General features: G+C 39.9%; 1 protein-coding gene across 1 annotated transcript; it reads left to right on the top strand.

Moving 5' to 3' along the window:
* The first annotated feature begins 3,791 nt into the window (after window positions 1-3,791).
* Window positions 3,792-14,273, top strand: LOC125396022 (binder of sperm protein homolog 2-like). The gene is made up of 4 exons (XM_048427798.3): window positions 3,792-3,849; window positions 11,789-11,821; window positions 13,781-13,921; window positions 14,122-14,273. Exons 1-4 carry the CDS (start codon window positions 3,792-3,794, stop codon window positions 14,271-14,273), a joined length of 384 nt encoding a protein of 127 aa, XP_048283755.3.
* The last annotated feature ends 7,242 nt before the right edge of the window (window positions 14,274-21,515 follow it).

Here is a 21,515-nt window from a genome sequence, read left to right as displayed (position 1 = left end):
ATTAGCGGCATCTTGAAATTTGCAGGCAAATGGATGGTTCTAGAAAGAACCATGTTGCATGAGGTAACCCAGACCAAGGAATACAAATATAATTTGTATTCACTCACAAGTGGCTTTTAGACCTAAAACAAAGAAAATCCAGTCTACAGGCTACAACCCCAGATAAACTAGATGACAAAGAGGAACCTAATAGAGGCATATATGGATCTACAAAGGAATGTGTAAGACAAGATCTGAATAAGTTGGGAGCATGGGAATCATGAGAGAGGGTAAAAGGGGAGAGGGGAGAAAAAGAGAGGAGTAGAGAAAAATATATAGCTCAATAAAAGCAATTTAAAAAGGAAAAAGAATGACAAACTAAAAACAAAAGAATCAATACAAAATTCTAAGAAGTTTTCACACACTAACTACATTTCTTAAGTGTAACTAGTTAGGCTAGAAGTTTGTGATTAATAATTGTAGAAAATGCAATAGTACTGCTGCACTTTCTGAAAACCTCTGTTCCCATCCCCAGTGGCTGGGAACACAGTGCTGGTAACCATGGTGACCTGCAGGCTTGGGAGGAAGGCAAAGTGCTTGATTTGCATCAGTATCTAGCTGACTTAATTAAAAGAAATCTCTTTGGAGACTTTGCTTTCAAATCTAGCAGGATGCCTACCAGGACCCGGGTGAGAAGGAACTCTTTTCTCTGAGGTTGGTTTAGTGACTCAAGCCTTTTTCTTATATCTCTAGGTGTAAAGGCATAAATAGTTTCCTGGGCTACGATCTTATGTTAATTGAAACCAAGGTGAAGGGTAAATACAAAATATTAATAGCCTGTTAGGATAGAGCAAAAGGCCAGTAGGTTACACTTTCCTGAGTCTGCTGCTTGAGAATTTCAGGGCCATCTAGACCTATTGGTCAGTAAGAACAGACATACTGTCTCTCTGCTAGTACCTCCTGCTTAGGGCTTCTTTCTTGTCAATGAGTCTTATCAATAAGGATAGTTGTGGGTGACTAGTTTCATGTAGATATGACCGTTAGAAAAAAAGTTTGGCTGAGTGAATGCTTTCACATAAGGGTTCCATGATATGGGAAAAAGGCATATAGTGCCTGTACAGGAAAAGTCAGGTTTAAAGAATGATTTAAACACTGCTGGGATATTATGAAAGGGAGAGATGTCATGATTTCATAAGATTTCTACAGAATTGATAGTGACTACCCAAAAGACAGGTGTTGTCGAAGCTTTGAAAGTCGGGTTCTCCATATGGAGTATATACTCCTGTGGATTTGTCTAATAGATCTGTCAGCTATACATTCACTGTTATACATTCACTTGTGGGCCCTCATAAGACTTGATTTGTCTGTCTGTGATGTTTTATATTGGCAGTTATAGCAGACTAATATAATAACATCTTACCTATAATTACTCTATTCTTCTTTTTTTTCTTTTTTTTTTGAGACAGGGTTTCTCTGTGTAGCCCTGACAGATCTGGAGCTTGCTTTGTAGATCAGGTTGACCTTGAACTCACAGAGATCAGCCTTCCTCTGCCTTCTGAGTCCTGGGGTTAAAGGCATGTGCTACCATACCACACAATTGCTCTAGTCTTAAATTCACAAATACTCATGATGTTTGAGAACCTGATATTCTTATTCTATGTAACTATGAAGCACAGATAATAAACAACAGATGGAGAGCTCTTTTTTATTGACCCCCTATTAATGAATGGAATATCCACAGTATGAATGTTAGTCTATCTGATATTAATGGATGCATATTTTTGAGGGTCTACAGGTTCTATAGACAGTAAGAGTGCAAACTCATTACTGTATCTCTTTGTTTTTGTGTTCCATACAAAAATGGAGTCTCTGTGTATCAGATTCTGTGTATCAGAATTGCTGGTAATTTTTACTGGCCTGAAAATGGGGTATGTACATAGTAGCTCTAAGATCCAAGTCTATCTCTGCCTTTCTGTAGGTTTTTGACCTTGGATAAAGCTTTTCTTTCAAACTTGCTTCAGTCCACCAAATGCTGTGGGCTAGATAGCAACATTGGTTCTGAGAAAATTGGAAAGCTTTCTCTTTATCACAAGTGACAATAGCCTTAGGACATAATAACTATTCAGTTGAGATATAAAGGAATAATGGGTTCTTTCTGATGTCCATCATCGTCTTTCCAGAGGGTGAGGTGTTCTGTCCTTTGATCACAATGTGCTTTAGTATGTACAACAAAGCATTTTTGACCCCTCTTCATTCACTATGTACACATTTATCAGAATTTGCATAACTTCATGAATATTCAGGGGGCATGTATGTCCATTTTCTTTTGGAAAAGTTGTGACACAATAAGGAGGATTAGAAGAATGTTTTTCAACAAAGAAGGTAAAAAGCAGCTAACTCCCAACCACATGCTGCACTCTATTAATAAGGGATATGAACCGGAACCTTTCATTACTGGAGATGTGTATAATACTAGAGATGGATTGTGATAGCTCTGATTGGAGATTGTGTTATGTTGGAAAATAATGAGCAAGAATTAACTAAAACAGTAACCATTTTCTTCCCAAATTAGGCTCCAAAAATAACTTTTGTCTCTTGGACTGGGATTCTTTGCTTTTTCACACATATGAGCTAAGTTGTAACTGGTAGTAAGTCAATTATTTCCAAAGGAGAAATGGCATTTCCAATGACTATGAGAAGATCAGGTATTCCATAAAGATCTTTAACCTGCAAGATCTCGTGGACTCTGGGGTGGGGATGAGCAAGATAGTTCTGCTTGGGAGGCTTGAACCCATGGCTTTTCACTTATTCATGGGACACTTAATTTTAATGGATGATTTTGACTTTTTGATCCCCAGTTTCTAAGTCTTTGGCCCTAGTGGAATCAAGTACAGGATCCCATATGTGATGAGACTTCTAAGGATGTGTTCAAGAAGCACTGCTAGCCTGTGTGTTTCTTAATTGCATCTGATCAGGATATTCATTATCCATGGCAACATTGGAGGGGGCTTTATGGTCATTACATTAGTTTAGTCAAAGCATAAAAAGCCTATGTTTTCGAAACTCACCTTCAGATTCTGTGCCTTTATCAACATTTCCCCTCGTGTTTAAATATGGTTACAACAGAAATAATGTCTGAAAAAAGAATCCCTGATTTCTTCATAGACAGTTGGTGGCTAATGGCTGTTAATCCCACTTTTTACTGTGCTTGGGCTTTAAGACCATTTGTTGTTTGTTTTGGATTGTCTTGAAGTACACCAAGTCAGTTGCAATGGAGACATCTACTTCAGGTTTGGTGTTCAATTTTCTAAACATCTCCCTCACTGTTAACTTTCCTCTCTCCATTTCCATCCTCCCTCTCATTCTCTCTCCTCTTCTTTCTTCTTTCCTATCCCCAAGGACAAATTCTTGGTTAATTATTGCTCTTGAAATCAGACAAGAGTTGGATGCAATCTCAAATGCACCCACATGGTGCTATGTAGAATAAATATTATTATATCTCCATGTTTGATTTCTAAAGAACCCAGAAGAACACACAGACTACATCTTTTAAAGTTGTAAGATTTTCAAAGATTGGTCATCATGTTGGAAAGGCCCAAAGCTCCCCTACAGGTCAAACAACACTTTCAGAATGACAGCAAGAAATATTCTAAGATAGATGTTGAATCATTTTACGTCATTTAGAACAAAGGAAATTCACTGTGGAGGAAGCTTGTGTGAGCAGACAGAGTAGGAGGAGCATAAAGGGAGAGTATAAAGTCAGAGGCAACGTTTGCGCCTGTGTGTGTGCCATCCGCAGGCAACTGGAGGTGATGAGACATCTAGTGGCCTGGCTGTTGTTAGCTGTCTGCATGTATGGACTGAATGCAGGTGAGGTGGAAAAGAGGGGGTGAGAATTGAAGTGGGGGAACCCAGAGCTAGTAAAGATTGAGAAAGGCTGGAACTCAACAATCCATGACATCTTTTCAGTCCAGCAAGCAGAGGGTGGAGAGCTGTGGATTGAACTATTGTTCGTTCTTTCCCTCCTGGGTTGAGTGAGCACAGAACAGGCGACTTTATCTGTAAGGAAGCCCTACTTTCAACATCTGGATAGTGATAAAAATGCCTTCATGAAAGAGGGATACTATTACAGGTTGTTTGAAAATTTTTGCAAAGTCTGTTTTTAAGGAAGCAAGTTCTAAAATAAATAGTGTATGCACTCAGTGATTCTTTGCATTAGAATGGTCTATTAATGCCTTCCTAGCTGGCTGTTGGCTGACAGTGTCTGTAAGTTTTAAACACACACCACATGGGCTGACTGTGGGGCAGATTTCAGAGAGACTGGGCTCAGGTTTGGTGGGAGAAATTTCATGTTGATTCCTTTTATAAGTCATTTGTAATTTGAACCATATGAATGACATCCTTAGAAGACAAGTAACCTCAATGAAGAACAAGGGGTCTCTTCTTATGGTGTAGTTGTGAGGGTTAATCAGGAAGGGCAGAGGAGTTCCTTAGAGTTGCCAGCGTCTTTCAGCTGTGTCCACAGGAATGCAGAGTCCTAGAGAAAATTGGATTTGCTGTGCATGGCAGCTCGAAGAGCACAGGGCGTGGAGTACTGTGTCTAATGAAGAGAGAGTCAGAACATTTTGTTGCAGTAGTTTGTTTTGAAGGAGTCTCATGGAGTCCGAATAGGTTTCATGCTCACCATGTAGATGAAGGTAGCCTTAAATTCCTGATTTCTCAGTTTCTATCTTCTGAGTGCCAAGATTACAGGTGAGCGCCACTATCCCTAGTCAGTTTATATGTTATTGGGATCAAACTCAGGGCTTCTTTGTGAATGTTATGCAAGCACTCAACCAACTGAACCATATCCTCATCTCTTAGAAAGGATTTGGATTCTTGTTACCAGAGATCTAAAGAGGAAAGAATCACAAAACTTGGAATACTTTGACATAGTATTTAAGTAAATCTTGTCTATGACAAGGCAGAGTAGCTGTATTTAAGAAAGGACTGAAAGCAGATAGGCAGAAGAGAGGGGTTGAAGGCTGGAGGGGGAGAATTCAGAGCAAGTGAGGATTGAGAATGGCTGGAGATCAAGATGAAAGCATACTGAGTCATGATGTAATATTTACTCCCTTTGGCCAAGGGAGTCACATCACTTGTTGTCATGGCTTTATTTCCCTCCTGTGCTCCATGGAATGACTTTAGCCTACTCCAGGGAGACATCAAAAAAGTGAGAGCTCACACCTGAGTGGATGGAACTTCCTGGCTTTCCAAAGCTTGCTGTGACATTTCCTGGGCAGATGTACAACCCCAGCTTGATGAGATGTTGCAGAACACTGATGTATATGTCATAGTCATTCTGGATATGCAGTGTTTTAGAAGGTGGATTACATTTTACCAATTATTATTATTTTTTCCGTTAGACTTGTTTATTCAAGTATCCAAAAACACTCTTTCCACTTCCTCCCCTCCTCCCAATACCCTCCCGCTCCCCCCACTCCCCCCACTTCCTCTCCTCCTCCCTCACCATTCCCAAGAGCAGTCAGGGTTTCCTGCCCTGTGGGAAATCCAAGTTCCTCCCCCCTCCCTCCAGGTCCAGGAAGGTGAGCATCCAGACAGGCCAGGATCCCAAAAAACCAGTCCATGCAGACGAAACAAGACCCAGTGCCATTGTCAATGGCTTCTCAGTCTTCATTTGGACCTTGGGGGCTCAGTCAGCCCCCATGTCAACCACATTCAGAGAGTCCGGTTTGATCTCATGCTCCTTCAGTCCCAGTCCAGCTGGCCTTGGTGAGCTCTCATTCGATCAGACCCCTTGTATCAGTGGGTGAACGCACCCTTCGCGGTTCTGACTTCCAGTGCTCCAATGTGGGTCTCCGTCTCTATCTCCATCCATCGTCAGATGAAGGCCCCCTCTGATTTTGCTTTCCTTGCTCACGATTTTCCTCCCTCTGCTTCTCATTTGGACCTAGGGAGTTAAGTCCAGTGTTCCAATATGTGTCTCTGTCTCTATTGCCATCCATCGCCAAATGAAGGTTCTGTGGTGATATGCAAAATAATCATCACTATGGTTATGGGCCAAGGCCAGATCAGGCACCCTCTCCTCTGCTGCCCAGAGTACAATCTGGGGACCTCTCCTTGGGCCTGGGAACCCCTCCAGAATCAAGTCTCTTGCATACCCTAAAATGGCTCCCTTAGTTGAGATATAAACTTCCCTGCTCCCATAACCATCCTTCCTCCCTGCCCCCTCTCATTCCCCCAATCCATCCCCGATCCTCCTCCTCTCCCCTCTCCCTAACCATCTCCCCATATTTCCACCCCCACCCCCGTGCACCCAAGTTTGCCTGGCAATCTTGCCTACTTCTAATATCCAGGAGGATAACTATATGATTTTCTTCAGGTTCACCTTCTTATTCAACTTCTCTAGGATCACAAATTATAGACTCAAAGACCTTTAACTACGGCTAGAAACCACTTATGAGTGAGTACATATCATATTCCTCTTTTTTTGTCTGGGTTACCTCACTCAGTAAAGCGTTTTCTATTTCCATCCATTTGCATGCAAAATTCAAGATGTCATTGTTTTTTACCGCTGAGTAAAACTCTAATGTGTATATGTACCACACCATTTTTAACCATTCTTCTATTGAGGGGCCCCTAGGTTATTTCCAGGTTCTGGCTATTACAAATAATGCAGCTATGAACATAGTTGAATAAATACTTTTGTAGTATGATAGGGCATCTCTTGGGTATATTCCCAAGAGTGGAATTGCTGGGTTCAGAGGGAGGTTGACTCCCAGTTTCCTGAGAAACCGCAACACTGATTTCCACAGTGGCTGTACATGTTTGCATTCCTACCAACAATGGATGAGTGTTCCGCTCACTCCACATCCTCTCCAGTATAGGCTATCATTGGTGTTTTTGACTTTAGCTATTCTGACAGGTGTAAGATGGTATCTCAAAGTGGTTTTGATTTGCATTTCACTGATCACTAAGGAGGTTGAGCATGACCTTAAGTGTCTTCTGGCCATTCGAAGTTCATCTGTTGTGAATTCTCTGTTCAGTTTAGCACCCCATTTTTAAATTGGGTTAATTAGAATTTTAGTGCCTAGTTTCTTGAGTTCTTTGTATATTTTGGAGATCAGACATTTGTCTGATGAGGGGTTGGTGAAGATCTTTTGCCAGTCCGAAGGTAGGCTTTCTGTCGTACTGACAGTGTCCTTTGCTTTACAGAAGCTTCTCAGTTTCAGCAGGTCCCATTTATTCATTGTTTCTCTTATTGTCTGTGCTACTGGGGTTCTACTTAGGAAGTGGCCTCCTGTGCCTATATCTTGTAGACTACTTCCCACTTTCTCTTCTATCAGGTTCAAACTGGACAGATAAATGTTGATGTCTTTAATCCATTTGGACTTGATTTTTGTGCATGGTGATAGATATGGATCTACTTTCATTCTTCTACAGGTTGACATCCAGTTATGCCAGCACCATTTGTTAAAGATGCTTTCCTTCTTCCATTGTATACCTTTAGCTCCCTTGTCGAAAATTAAGTGTACATAGGTTTGTGGATTAATATCCGGGTCTTCTATTTGATTCCATAGGTCGACTTCTCTGTTCTTATGCCAATACCAAGCTGTTTTCAATACTGTAGCTCTTTAATAGAGTTTGAAGTCAGGGATGGTAATGCCTCCAGAAGTTCCTTTATTGTATAAGATTTTTTTTGGCTATCCTGGGTTTTTTGTTTTGCCATATAAAGTTGATTATTGTTCTCTCAAGGTCTGTGAAGAAGTTTGATGGGATTTTGATGGGGATTGCATTGAATCTATAGATTGCTTTTGGTAGAATTGCCATTTTTTACTATGTTGATCCTCCCAATCCAAGAGCAGGGGAGGTCTTTCCATTTTCTGGTATCCTCCTCAATTTCTTTCTTCAAAGACTTAAAGTTCTTGTCAAATAGGTCTTTCACTTCCTTGGTTAGAGTAACCCCAAGATATGTTATGCTATTTGTGGCTATCGTGAAAGGTGATGTTTCTCTGATTTCTCTCTTTGCTCCTTTATCCTTTGTGTATAGGAGGGCAACTGATTTTTTGAAGTTGATCTTGTATCCTGCCACATTACTAAAGGTGTTTATCAGCTGTAGGAGTTCTTTGGTAGAGTTTTTGGGGTCGCTTATGTACACTATCATATCGTCTGCAAATAACGAAACTTTAATTTCATCCTTTCCAATACGAATCCCCTTGATCTCTTTATGTTGTCTTATTGCTATTGCTAGAACTTCAAGCACTATATTGAAGAGGTATGGAGAGAGTGGACAGCCTTGTCGTGTTCCTGATTTTAGTGGAAAGGTTTTGAGTTTCTCTCCATGCAATTTGATGTTAGCTGTCGGCTTGCTGTATATTGCTTTTATTATATTTAGGTATGATCCTTGTATCCCCAGTCTCTCCAACACCTTTATCATAAATGGGTGTTGAATTTTGTCAAATGCTTTTTCAGCATCCAATGAAATGATCCTATGGTTTTTTTCTTTCAGTTTATTTATATGATGGATTACATTGATAGATTTGCGTATGTTGAACCAGCCCTGCATCTCTGGGATGAAGCCGACTTGATCATAATGGATAATTTTTCTAATGTCTTCTTGGATTCGGTTTGCCAGTACTTTACTGAGAATTTTTGTGTCGATGTTCATGAGTGAGATTGGCCTGTAATTCTCTTTCTTGATTGTGTCTTTGTGTGGTTTTGGTATCAGGGTAACTGTAGCTTCATAAAAGGAGTTTGGCAATGACTCTTCTGTTTCTATATTGTGGAATACATTAAGAAGTATAGGTATTAGCTCTTCCTGGATGTTCTGGTAGAATTCTGCATTGAAACCATCTGGTCCTGGACTTTTTTTGGTAGGGAGATTTTTGATAACAGCTTCTAATTCTTCACGACTGACAGGTCTATTTAGATTGTTCACCTGGTCTTGGTTAAACTTTGGTATATGGTACTTATCTAAAGAAATGTTCATTTCTTTTACATTTTCCAACTTTGTGGCATATAAATTTTCGTAGTAAGATCTGATGATTCTCCTAATTTCCTCTGTCTCTGTGGTTATGTCCCCCCTTTCATTTCTGATCTTATTAATATGCATGTTCTCTCTCTGTCGTTTGATTAGTTTGGATAGGGGTTTGTCAATCTTGTTGATTTTCTCCAAGAACCAGCTTTTTGTTTCACTGATTCCTTGGATTGTTTTCTGTGTTTCTATTTTGTTGATTTCAGCCCTCAGTTTGATTATTTCCAGTCTTCTACTCCTCCTGGGTGAATCAGCCTCTTATTTTTCTAGAGCTTTCAAGTGTGCTGTTAAGTCTCCAATGTGTGCTTTCTCCGTTTTCTTTAACTGGACACTTAGTGCTATGAACTTTCCTCTTAGCACTGCTTTCATAGTGTCCCATAGGTTTGAGTATGTTGTGTCTTTATTTTCATTAAATTCAAGGAAGACTTTAATTTCTTTCTTTATTTCTTCCTTGACCCAGGGGTGATTTAATAGTTGACAGTTCAACTTCCATGAGTTTGTTGGCTTCCTGGGGGTTGCATTGTTGTTGAATTCTAACTTTAATCCATGGTGATCTGACAAGACACAGGTGGTTACTAATATTTTTTTGTATCTGTGGAAGTTTGGTTTGTTACCAAGTATGTGGTCAATTTTTGAGAAGGTTCCATGGACAGCAGAGAAGAAGGTATTTTCTTTCCTATTTGGGTGGAATGTTCTATAGATATCTGTTAAGTTCATTTGATTTAATACCTCAAATGATTCTCTTATTTCTCTGTTGGGTTTCTGTTTGATTGACCTGTCCACTGGTGATAGAGGTGTGTTAAAGTCTCCTACTATTAGTGTGTGTGGTTTGATGACTGCCTTGAGTTCTAGAAGTGTTTCTTTTACGTAAGTGGGTGCCTTTATATTAGGGGCATAGATATTTAGGATTGAGACTTCCTCCTGATGAATTGTTCCTGTTATGAGTATGAATGTCCATCTCTATCTCTTCTGATAGATTTTAGTTTGAAGTCAATTTTGTTAGATATTAGAATGGCCACACCTGCTTGTTTCTTAGGTCTGTTTGCTTGGAAAACCTTTTCCCAGCCCTTTACTCTGAGTAGATGTCTGTCTTTGTGGTTGAGGTGTGTTTCTAGTAAACAGCAGAATGTTGGATCTTGTTTTCGTATCCAATCTCTAAGTCTGTGCCTTTTTATAGGTGGATTGAGTCCATTGATAGTAAGTGATATTAATGACCAGTGGTTGTTGACTCTGGTTATTTATTTATTTTTTTTGGGGTAGTGGAATGTATGTTTTTCCCTTCTTTGAGTTCTGCTTGTGAAGGGTCACTAGATGCCTGAGTTATTGTAGGCAGTGTTAGGAATGTTGGATTCCTTGGGTTGTGATTTGCCTTCTAATACTTTCTGTAAGGCTGGATTTGTAGCGACGTATTGTTTAAATTTGTTTTTATCCTGGAATATTTTGTTTTCTCTGTTGATAGTGAATGATAGCTTGGCTGGGTACAGTAGTCTGGGCTTGTGTCCACGGTCTCTTAGTTTCTGCAGTACCTCTATCCAGGACCTTCTGGCTTTCATTGTTTCCATAGAGAAGTCTGGTGTAAGTCTGATAGGTTTACCTTTATAAGTTACTTGATCTTTTTCCTTTGCAGCTCTTAATATTCTCTCTTTAATCTGAATGTTTTATGTTTTGATTATTATATGGCGAGGGGATTTTTTTTGATCCAGCCTATTCGGTGTTCTGTATACTTCTTGAACCTTCATAGGAATATCGTTCTTTAGGTTGGGGAAGTTTTCTTCTATAATATTGTGGAATATATTTTCTGGACCTTTGATCTGCACTTCTTCTCCTTCTTCTACCCCTATTACTCTTAGATTTGGCTTTTTTTTGTGTCCCACATTTCCTGAATGTTTTGTGATGAGAATTTGTTGGATTTGCTGTTTTCTTTGATCATAGCTTTTAATTTCTCTATGTTGTCCTCAGAGTCTGAGATTCTTTCTTCTATCTCTTGTATTCTGTTGGTTATGCTTGTTTCAAAGTCTCTGTTCATTTACCTAGATTTTCCATAGCCAGACGGCCCTCGGCTTGTGATTTCTTCATTGACTCCATTTCAGTTTTGAAATCCTGAACTGTTTCCATTACCTGTTTGATTTTTTTTTCTTGGTTTTCCAGAATTTCATTTACGGATTTACTCATTTCTTCAAACCTTTTGGTATATTTCTCTTCCATTTCTTTACTCATTTCCTCAATCTTTTTGTTATACTTATCTTCCATTTCTTTACTGCAGATTTTCACCTCCTGTTTAAATTCCTCTATTATTTTCATAAAGATCCGCTTAGAGTCAGTTTCTCCTATTTCTTCTGGAGTAGGGTGTTCAAATCTTCTAGCTTCATGATCCCTGGATTCTGGAGATGTCATGTTGCCTTTCAGGTTGTTGGAGGAATTCTTGCATTGGTGCCTGCCCATCTCCTCCACTCTGGATGAAACTCCTCAGCACTCTCTGGATAGAACTCCTCAGGACTCTCTGGATAAAACTCCTCAGCACTGCAGCAGGGCTAGCTGGTGTTTCCAGGACCCAGGAGACAAAAGGGCGGCAGCAGTGGGGGTAGGGAGTGGTCCTGTGGAACACCGAAGACCCTGCTGCAGAAGCTGATGGGGGAGGGGCTGTGCTCTCTTCTGGGACAGAGAGCCCAGGCGAGCATCCACTCACCTCTCTGGATAGAACTTCTCAGCACTACAGCAGGGCTAGCTGGTGTTTCCAGGACTCAGGAGACCCCAATTATTTTTTTTATCTTTTAGACTTGACTTCCTATTTCCACCCCCCAAAGGAAGGTAAGAAAACAACCTCTATCTGGCAGCATCTTAAAAGCCAGCTTCCACCCCTCAAAGAGGAACAGGTACTTGCTTTTCTGCCATGGAAACTTTTCCTGACCTAAGAGGATTCCCTGGGTCACATCAGCTAAACAATATTTAGATCCATTTAAGTGATCAACTGAAGATTCTCACTTGTCACTCAAGAAAGGCACTTTTTTATCCATTGGGACTCAGATAAGGCACTATGTGCATTTCTGTACTTGATAGTTTATTCCCTTTTCATTGGCAAATAGTAATTATGCATTTATGGAGTCAACTTTGATGTTTTGATATAGGTTCATATGAGTCATTAAATTAAGGTCATTAATGTAATTAATAAAACCATCTTTTTACAAATATCATTTAAAATTTTTATCTTTTTAAAATATAATTGCATTATTTCCTTCCATTTCCTTTTCATTCTCTAACTCCTCCAATGTTCCCTCTATATTACTCTCAAATTCCTGGCCTCATCTTCTGTAATACATACTTATATATTCTTACATATATAGTCACAGCTTGCTGCATCTGTACAGGGATGCATGCATCTACATGATTTTAGGGCTGACCACTTGGTATTGGATAATCAAGTAGGAGACTCCTCTATGAGAAAAAACTATTTCTCCCACTCTCAGCATCCTTTAGTTTCCTATAGTTTTTTGACTAGGGGTGAGGTTCAGTGATATTTTCCCCTTCTGTGTTAGCATGTCCATTATGCTTGTTCAGGTCTTGTTTAGGCAGCTATATTGTTGAGCTATCGTGGGTGAAGCTTTCCTTTCATTTCTAGGAGACACAATTTCACAGTAGATTTTTCTGGTCCTCTGACTCTTACAATTTTTTCTGTTCTTCTTTCACAATTTCCCCTGGGTTTTCTGTGTAGAAGCTGTGTTATAGATGTATCCACTGGGAACATGAACCTCATGATCAGTTGTTCTTCGTTTTTTTGACCAGTTGTGGTTTTCTGTAATGGTCTCTGTTTGTTGCCAAAAAAAGCGTCTGTGATGACGGGAAGAACTGCACTTACCTGTGGGTCTGAGGATAAACACTTAGAATGAGTTAGGAATTATTTTGAAAAGATTAAGTTTTTTTTTATAAGGAAAGGTAAGCAATGCCAAAGCCTTTTCTTTTCTTAAGAATAAGGGGATGGCAGTGGGTTGCCTGTATGGTTCAGTTTCTGATAAGAGTGGAGCAGTGCATTGGGAGAAGGCGCAGATGCTACTGCTGCAGACAGGGCAGAGAAAATTGCAACTGATGCCAATGCCTGTAGAAGGCAGTAGGGGATTGGAGAGATGTTTGGGGATTGCATTAGTAAATCAGAGGAATCAATGATAAGAAAGGTTCCAGACTATGAACTCTGGAAATGAAGTCTCTCACTGCTAATGGACTTCCCATTGAGGAAATCTCTGACTTTCTTGGAGATTGGCTGATATTTTCTGTTACAAACAGGAAAGGTAGCAAGTGACACCTGCTGCAGTTGAATGCAGGGGTTTTGGGAGAGCAGGACTGTGTCTCACTGAAATGAACATTTTAAAATCAAGTTCCAGCTGGGAACGGTAGCTCAGGTTTGTAATCTCAGCATCAGGAGGCTGAGGCAGGAGGACTGACATGAGTTAGAGGCCAGTCTTGGCTCCAGAGTTCTAGAACAGACTACATTACAGGAGTGAAATTTTCCTTAAAAATTAAATGAAATACAAAAATTAAAAAGTCAATGTCTGGTAAGCATAATTGTGAATGCTTCTAATGCTAACAATCAGGAGGCAGAGGCAGGTGGGTTTCTGAGTTAAAGGCCAGCCTGGTCTATATAGCAAGTTGTATGCCAGCCAAGATCAGCCTAATGAGAACCTGGAATCAAAGAAATAAAGAAAATACAATAAATTCATATAAATTCATTTCTCATCTTGAGTGTCTTTTACATTTTGAATTTGTTCTTTTCTCCAGAATTTTTTGAGCAAAACTGCACTTTTCCGTTCCTCTATAATGAGGTGATCTATCACAGCTGCACCTCTGTCCACAGCGACTTTGATTGGTGCTCCTTTGATTATTCTTTCCAAGGAAGGTGGAGATACTGCAACGCACTTGGTGAGAGTCCTATAAAGGTGTATATGAGATATTCAGGACCCAAGTGGCAGGGTGTAGAATCTGGAGAAAATGTTTTAGATTTTAGAAAGTGATCTTTCCTACATAAAAATAAAATCATAGAAAAAGCTGAAAGTTTTCTCAACAGGGCTTAATTTGAGGACAGTATTCATAGTTTACCCCTTACTCACCTTTCTGTGCAGATCCTCCAATGTGTATCTTCCCTTTCCAATTTGGAAAAAAGTTCATTAGTGAATGTACCAAGGAAGGCTACATTTTGAGTCGGAGTTGGTGTTCATTGACTGAAAACTACAACAGAGACAGAAAATGGAAGCAATGCTCTCCTTACAAGTAAGATGATGGGGGAAGATAGATCAATGTCCTATGAGCTATGAAAGGAGCAAAATATTAGGTTGATGGATGGGGAGTCTGAGACCTCGGTCTCCTCCAGCTATGACTTAGTCGGGGGCAGTAGACATTTCCTGCGAAGTATCTCCTGTTGAGTACAGCAGGTTTATCAGAGTGTGTGGTACTGGTCACAAATATTCAGCTCAGCTTTGTAGCACAAGCGTGGCCACAAACAGAACAAGTGTACTGGATCATGGGAAGATTTGATGTTCTGGTGTCTAATGCTGTTTCATAATTATAATGGCATGTGCATTGCTTACTTTTGTCCTTGCTCTGACAAAACACGTGATGAAAACAACTCAACAAAGGAGGGAAGGGTTTGAGGCAACACAGCCTGCGGTGGTATGGAAAGAAGGTGTGGTGGGGAGAACTTGAGTCAGCTGATGCATTGTACCGGCATTCAGCAGAGACAGACAGACAGAGGCTTGTATTCAGTCGGTCACTCTTTTTTTTCTTTTCTAGTGAGTGAGGCTTCAGTCCAAGAGTTGTTGTTGCCCACATTTAGGTGAGTTTTTACTCCTCAGTTAACCCTTTTCTGACATGTCTGCATGTGTGTTTCCTAGGTGATTCCAAATCTAGTCACATTAGCAATGACTACTAATTAGCCATGTTGTTATGCATGCATTGTTTTCCAGTTTTAAAACTTGTTTTGAGTCACAAAATAAATATGACGTAGATACTCACTGAAACACCGAAGCAGCACATGGCAAGATAAACATCAGCGTTCTTTCTGTTCTCCTCCCAGGAACTCTCTTCCACAGGTGCTTGTGCTGCCCCACACATCTCCACAGATACATATATCTTTAAGATGGAACTGAATCTGCTTTCCCCTTTGTCACCATGGCTTGATCATCACTAAAAACACACTGAGAGGGTTTTCCCTATAAATGCATCAATCTCCCTCACTTTCTTGTGTGCATGCTTGTCAAATTTTAAGTGGTTAGAGATTATCCATCATCCATATATGAAGCTTCTGATTAAAACAAACCTTGTGAACATTGACAGTGATGGATGGATTTTTCGAACAGTGGACAGCACAACTTTATGTCATTTTAAAAAACAAGATATATATTCAGTTTTTATTCATTTAGTATTTTTAATTAAATATTTTATGCAATATTTTTTGATTGTATTGCCCTCTCTAACCTTTTCTAGGACCTCCTTATCAATATTCTGCTACTTCTTTACCTTATATTCTCTCTCTCTCCATTCTTCAAACACACACACAAATATATATACACATGCACACATGTGTGCACATCCCCATCCCCCAAAACCATTACAATGAAGAATATGTGCAGCCTTATGACGTCATTGGTATTATGCCACACGGGCTCATGCTATTCTAATCTCCTATCAAAGAGGAGAAAAGACTGTTTAATAGCAGGGGAGACAAATGAGACACTGACATTGGAAGGGTGGAGAACCAAGATATTCATTCTAACATGTTACCTTCTCTTCAGTTTTTAGGTAAGCTGTGTGTTTTTGAAGAGACAGAAGTTACAGATTTATTAGTTGCTTCTCTAACTACAGTTCTCTGTTATTAAGGAGCAGTATGATAATAAATGTCTATGCTCTTGTCTATCTGGATATCTTGCTTCTGGAAAAAATGTCAAAGCATACATTTGTTGTGTGAGAGAATTTTCCTGAGGAGACAATACACACAGACACACAGACACACAGACACACACAGACACAGACACACACAGACACACAGACACACAGACACACACACACACACACACACACACACACACACACACACAAAACACCTCTACTTACTCCAGATTCGGAACTCACAAAAGATTAAAGTAATGATAACACCAAAGTCCAACCTGGTGAATTCATTAATTTTTATTGTGACAACTAAGACCAGTATGGGTAAGGGGTTACTTACAAGAGCAAGGATTCACCCTTGCCCCCAAATCAGCTGTATCACAGAAAAGCACACCTTAACAGTGATGACAACTCATGGAAGCTGCACCTTGAATCTCTCTGCCCAACTTGTAACTCTAATGGGTCCAAGAATGTTCTCTCAGTAGTTTTGCTGGTCATATTATTGTCTCTAGCAGTTTTTTAATCCTTGATAAAGCCGTAAAAGGATTTTAACAAACCTTGCAAATTTCCACTTTTTGAGACGTGTGACATTTTGTTTACCTCCAGAGTCTTCTGAGTCTCCCCTTCTTCCTGGAGGGAGTGTTTGAGGAAAATAGACGATTCACATTGTTACACAGTCAGTGTCACCCCTCAGTAGCAGTGGGACACATACTCTTGATACAAGTCACCAAGAAGAGTGGTGTAAAATGAAACAGACAGACCAAAAGATAGGGAGAAACGGAAAATAGAAATAGCAAGAAACAGGTTGTGTAGCAGTTGTGTAGTGGATAAAGTGTATGATGGACAGGCATGAGAACCTAAGTTTGGATCCCAGAACCCACATAAAAGCAAGCATGAAGAACATCCCTGTAACCTCAGCACTGCTTGGGAGTGGGAATGGAAGCCACAGATCCTAGTGGCTTGCTGACCAGTCAGCTTCCCTCCAATGGTGAGTTTCAAGTTCAGCAAGAGATGCTGCCTCAAAAACAAAGTGGAGAGAAACAGTGGGAAATATTCAAAATCAACACCTGGCATTCACAAACTCAAGTACATCTCATCCCTGTGAACACGTGTGTATCTAACACATACAAACACAAAGGTGGGAGAAATTGAGACACATCTATCCCAATACATGCATAAAATAAAAGAAATAAGAGGCAATGAATCATTATAACATCTCTAAAAGTTCAAAGTTCCTCATTCAATTCTGGAAACCAAAGGTAATAAAATGGCTAAAATATAAGATAAAGCTATTAACTACTCCAGGGCCTCATGTTCCTGAGTAGTTGACCAACATATAATGGGATCCACAGCTATGTGTGTGTGTGTGCGCGCTTTTATTTGGTTAAAGTTTATTGTTTGATTTTCTTTTTTATTTTTCAGTATTATTTTATTTTGTTTTCTTGGTTTTAGGGGCTTTAATCATTATATTGGTTTTTTATTTTTTATATTGAGAAAGAACTTTAAATTGAGTGAATGGGGAGAGGGTATAGAAGGACTTGAGGACAGGGAAGAATAATCAAAATATATTTAAATTAAAAATTATTTAAATAAAGAATAAAATTAAAGTTTTAAAATAAATTATTATATGTTTAAGTTATGGGAGAAAATTTAAAGCACAGAAACCCAGTTGGTAAAAAAAAAATGGAAGCGACACTAGGAAGAAGTGAAGATGGGGAAAGTGGATCTTAACAATTTATTCAGAGGAAAACACTCTAGTAAACTACAAAGATGGTAGAGGTATATTACATATTCAAAACGTAACAATAAGTTGTTTAAGTGTTCACCATAAGGAAATGTTAAATATTTGAAGAGATGGATATATTCGAATTGCTTTAAACAGTACAAGATGTATGCATGCATGAACACATCAGATGGTACACCATACGTGTGTTGAATTATCATGTTTATGTGTCATTTAAAAATAAATTGATAAAAAAGATCAAAATAAAAAAATAAAAAGATCAGCAATCATATAGAGGACTCAAGTGGATAGATGAAGCAAGAAGCCCAATTATGTGTCTAAAGGAGAAAGTTAACAATGTGGATGAGATGACCAAACCTTTAGAGGAAACATCCAATAGCATGAAGTTAAGGCTAAACAAAGTAATTGAGCCTAGAATAGAACCAAATGGAAATATTGGAATAAAGAATCAATCAATTAAATAAAAAGAACAGTGGCAAGTGTCAGCATTAGATAAGGCCAATCAAATGAATGAATTTGAGGGATAAAAGATAGGACAAATTGAGACAATCTTAAATTTATACACCCTACCATATCTATATTAATCTATTTCTGTATCTATAGCTTCTGCACTAGTTGGGGGTGGTGGTAGAAACTATAGATCCTGGTGGCTTGTTGGCCATCCAGCCTAGCTATAATGATGTGCTTCACAATCAGTGTAAAACTCTGCTTTCATCACCCAAAATAAAGTGGTGAGCTAGAGCTTAAAACTTTCAAAGTTGATATCAGGCATTCAAGCATGCATGCACAGCCAACTGCACCCCCATGAGCACACATGCATATAAACACAGACATGTCTGTGTGTATGCATGTGTGCATGCACATATACATACAGACATACACATATAGAAAAGAGTAGGGAGAAAATAATGAGATAAGCATGGCCCAAATTCAAGAACTTAAATATACTTGAGACAAACTCCCAAGAATTCATGGTGTAGAAAGATAAGTACAGAAAATCTAACAACATAGTCAATATAATCAGTGAGACTGTAGTAGTTTTCTTAGCCCAGTGAAGAAATTTCTAAATCCAAATACGAGAGACACTTGTAACAGGTTAATTAAACATGGATGGCTTAGTTTTTGAATCCAGTTGAAGAGAGGAAGGAGGGAATATATTAGCAAGGGAGGTCAAGATAATGATGGAGAAATCTACAGAGACAACTGAACCAACTGTCCCGTGCTCGGCCTCGCCTGCAAGAACCATGTGGGACACATAGGACATTTTTGTAGAAAAGCTTTAATGCCCCTTGGGAGAGCGAGCATCAGCCAACATGGCGGAGACCCAGATATGATGGAACCCATCCCTTATATATGAAACAGACCCTGCTTCGGACGTGTTACTCTTGGATTGGTCCGCTGCTCCCAGTCCCAGGTGATGTCTTGGGAGTAGGCGGGGACTCAGTGGGAAATTACCAAGCACATGTGCGTTCACCTGGCAGTGAAGCCGGATGTTAGCGCCATCTTGATGATGGAGGATGTGGCTGCGGCCTTCTACATCTCCCCCTAATTTTACTTCTTTGCAGAAAGGCAATTCCCTCAGAAGGTAAAGATAGAGGTTGCACTTCCCAAAATAGAAACATTAAAATGGGCTTGATTTGAGCATTTTCAGAAGACTTTAATTGAGGATGGAAAATCCACACTGAAGTGTGGGCAACATGAGTGCATGTACTGAGGTCTCTCAGTGAAACAGGTGTAGGTCTACTGAGCACCAGAATTCACCTCTTTGTGTCCTGATTGCAGACACATTGTTACCAGCCACCTCAAGACCTTCTTCTGGGTTACAACACCACCTTGTGAGAATTAATTGATTATCAATGTGATTTGTTCTTTCCACCCATCCCAGGGAAACAAAATACCAATGTAGACATGAGAACAGGCATTTATTATCAGAATGTTCCATAATGATAAAAGAAGAATTTTATTTGGAGAGACATCTGATGGATTTGTAACTTCTGTCTGTTCAAAACCACCCAAGTTTACCTAAAAACTGGGATGGAAAGAACACATTAGACTGAATGTCTCAGTCTCCCCTCCTGCCCAAAGATCAATATTACATGTGTCTTCTTCTCTAATAAATAGTATTTTTTTTCCCTCTGAGGAGAGATCAGAATAGTATGAGTCCACGGGGCAGGAGATGCAACCTAAGAAGAGTGCACACATTCCTGATTATAAAAACTGAATATACATTTTTAAAATAATAACATAACATGTACAGTCCACTGTTTGAAAGACATTTAATTCATTGATCACTGTCAATGTTCAGGAAATTTGTTTTAATCAGAAATCTCATATGTAGATGATGGAGAATTTCCAACCACCTCAAATTTGACATGCATGCACACAAGAAAGTGGGGGAGATTGATGCATTCAAAGGGAAAGCTTCCACAGTATGTTTTAGACAATGATCAAGCCACGATGACAAAGGGAATAACAGATTCAATTATGTTTTAAAAACCTTAAAATTTTGTATCTGTGTAGGTGTGCGGGGCAGCACAAGCACACATCTTGTGTGGGAGGGAGTTCCAGGGGAGGAGAACAGAAAGAAGGCTGATGTTTCTCTTGTCATGTGCTGCTTCTGTGTTTCAGTGAGTATCTATCTCACACTTATTTCCTGACTCAAAACAAGTTTTAAAACTGAAAAACAATGCATGCATAAAGAAGCGGCTAATTAGTAATCATTGTTAATGTGACTGAAATTAGAATCACTTTGGAGACACACATGCATACATGTCAGAAAAGGTTTAACTGAGTGTCCCGCGCTACCGTCTCGCCAGCAAGAACCACGCGGAACACTAGGATCCTTCTGCAGGAATGGCTTTAATCCTCTTGGGAGCTAGAGCATAAGCCAACATGACCGGGGACCCAGATAAGATGGAACCCATCCCTTATAAAGGAAACAGACCCTGCTCTGGACGTGTCATTCCCGGATTGGTCAACTGCTCCCAGTCCCAGGTGAAACCTCGGGAGTAGGCAGGGACGCAGCGGTAGAGAGTTACAAAGCACGTGCGCTGGGATTAAAGGCGTGTGCCGCCACACCTTGGGGTCACAGAGGTCAATCTCTACCTTTGTTCCTAGAAGCAATGGAGAATGTGGTCCGGCCCTCCACATATCCCCCTTTTTTTACTTCTTTGCAGAAAGGCAACTCCCTAGGAAGGTAAAGATAGAGGTCGCACTTCCCAAAATGAAAACATAAAAATGGGCTTACACGGAATCTGTCCCTAGGCTCATGACACCTGGAACCTATCCGGCCTGCCCTCTGCCATTTTTCTGGGAAAGGGAATATACAGCAGGAAACCCTTAAGCAGAGCGACTTATCTCTCAGAGAGGGCCATTCTCTGTGCGATGCTCTTCAGCTCGACAACCTTCAGGGCTAGCTAAGCCAAGCACTCCACCCTGTGCAATGGACCATTGTCCTAGGGGTGCAGGAGCTGGTTGGCTTAAACCTTACTGCTTTAACATAGATAACCACATATCAGAAGAAGCTCCCTGTTCCAGGGCAGCCAGCGCTTGTGCAATAACCACTTTGTCCCTATGGCTTTGGGATTAGAGTCAGCAGACCATCCAGAGAAGAAACACTATTCCATAACATAGGACTGTTCCAAAACACTTCCACCCCCACCCATTCTTTGAAGTAGGGGATGAAGGACACGATCCAGGACTGGAATCCTTTGGCCAGGCTTATGTCCACTCGCGTGGAGTTGATTGTCACGATGGACCATCTCAAGGAGGACAGCAAATCATCAAAATTCTCCTGTAAGATACAAAGACAATTCTCGGGACAAGTTAGCCACTTTTATAAAGTTCTCATATGGTACATTGGTCACACATAAGGCTGGAGTTTTCCAA

The sequence above is a fragment of the Myodes glareolus genome, chromosome 1, assembly GCF_982192425.1.
Source record: "Myodes glareolus chromosome 1, mMyoGla1.1, whole genome shotgun sequence".
NCBI lineage: Eukaryota > Metazoa > Chordata > Mammalia > Rodentia > Cricetidae > Myodes > Myodes glareolus.
Note: the sequence above shows the minus strand (reverse complement) of the source record. Positions and strands in the feature narration are given on the sequence as shown.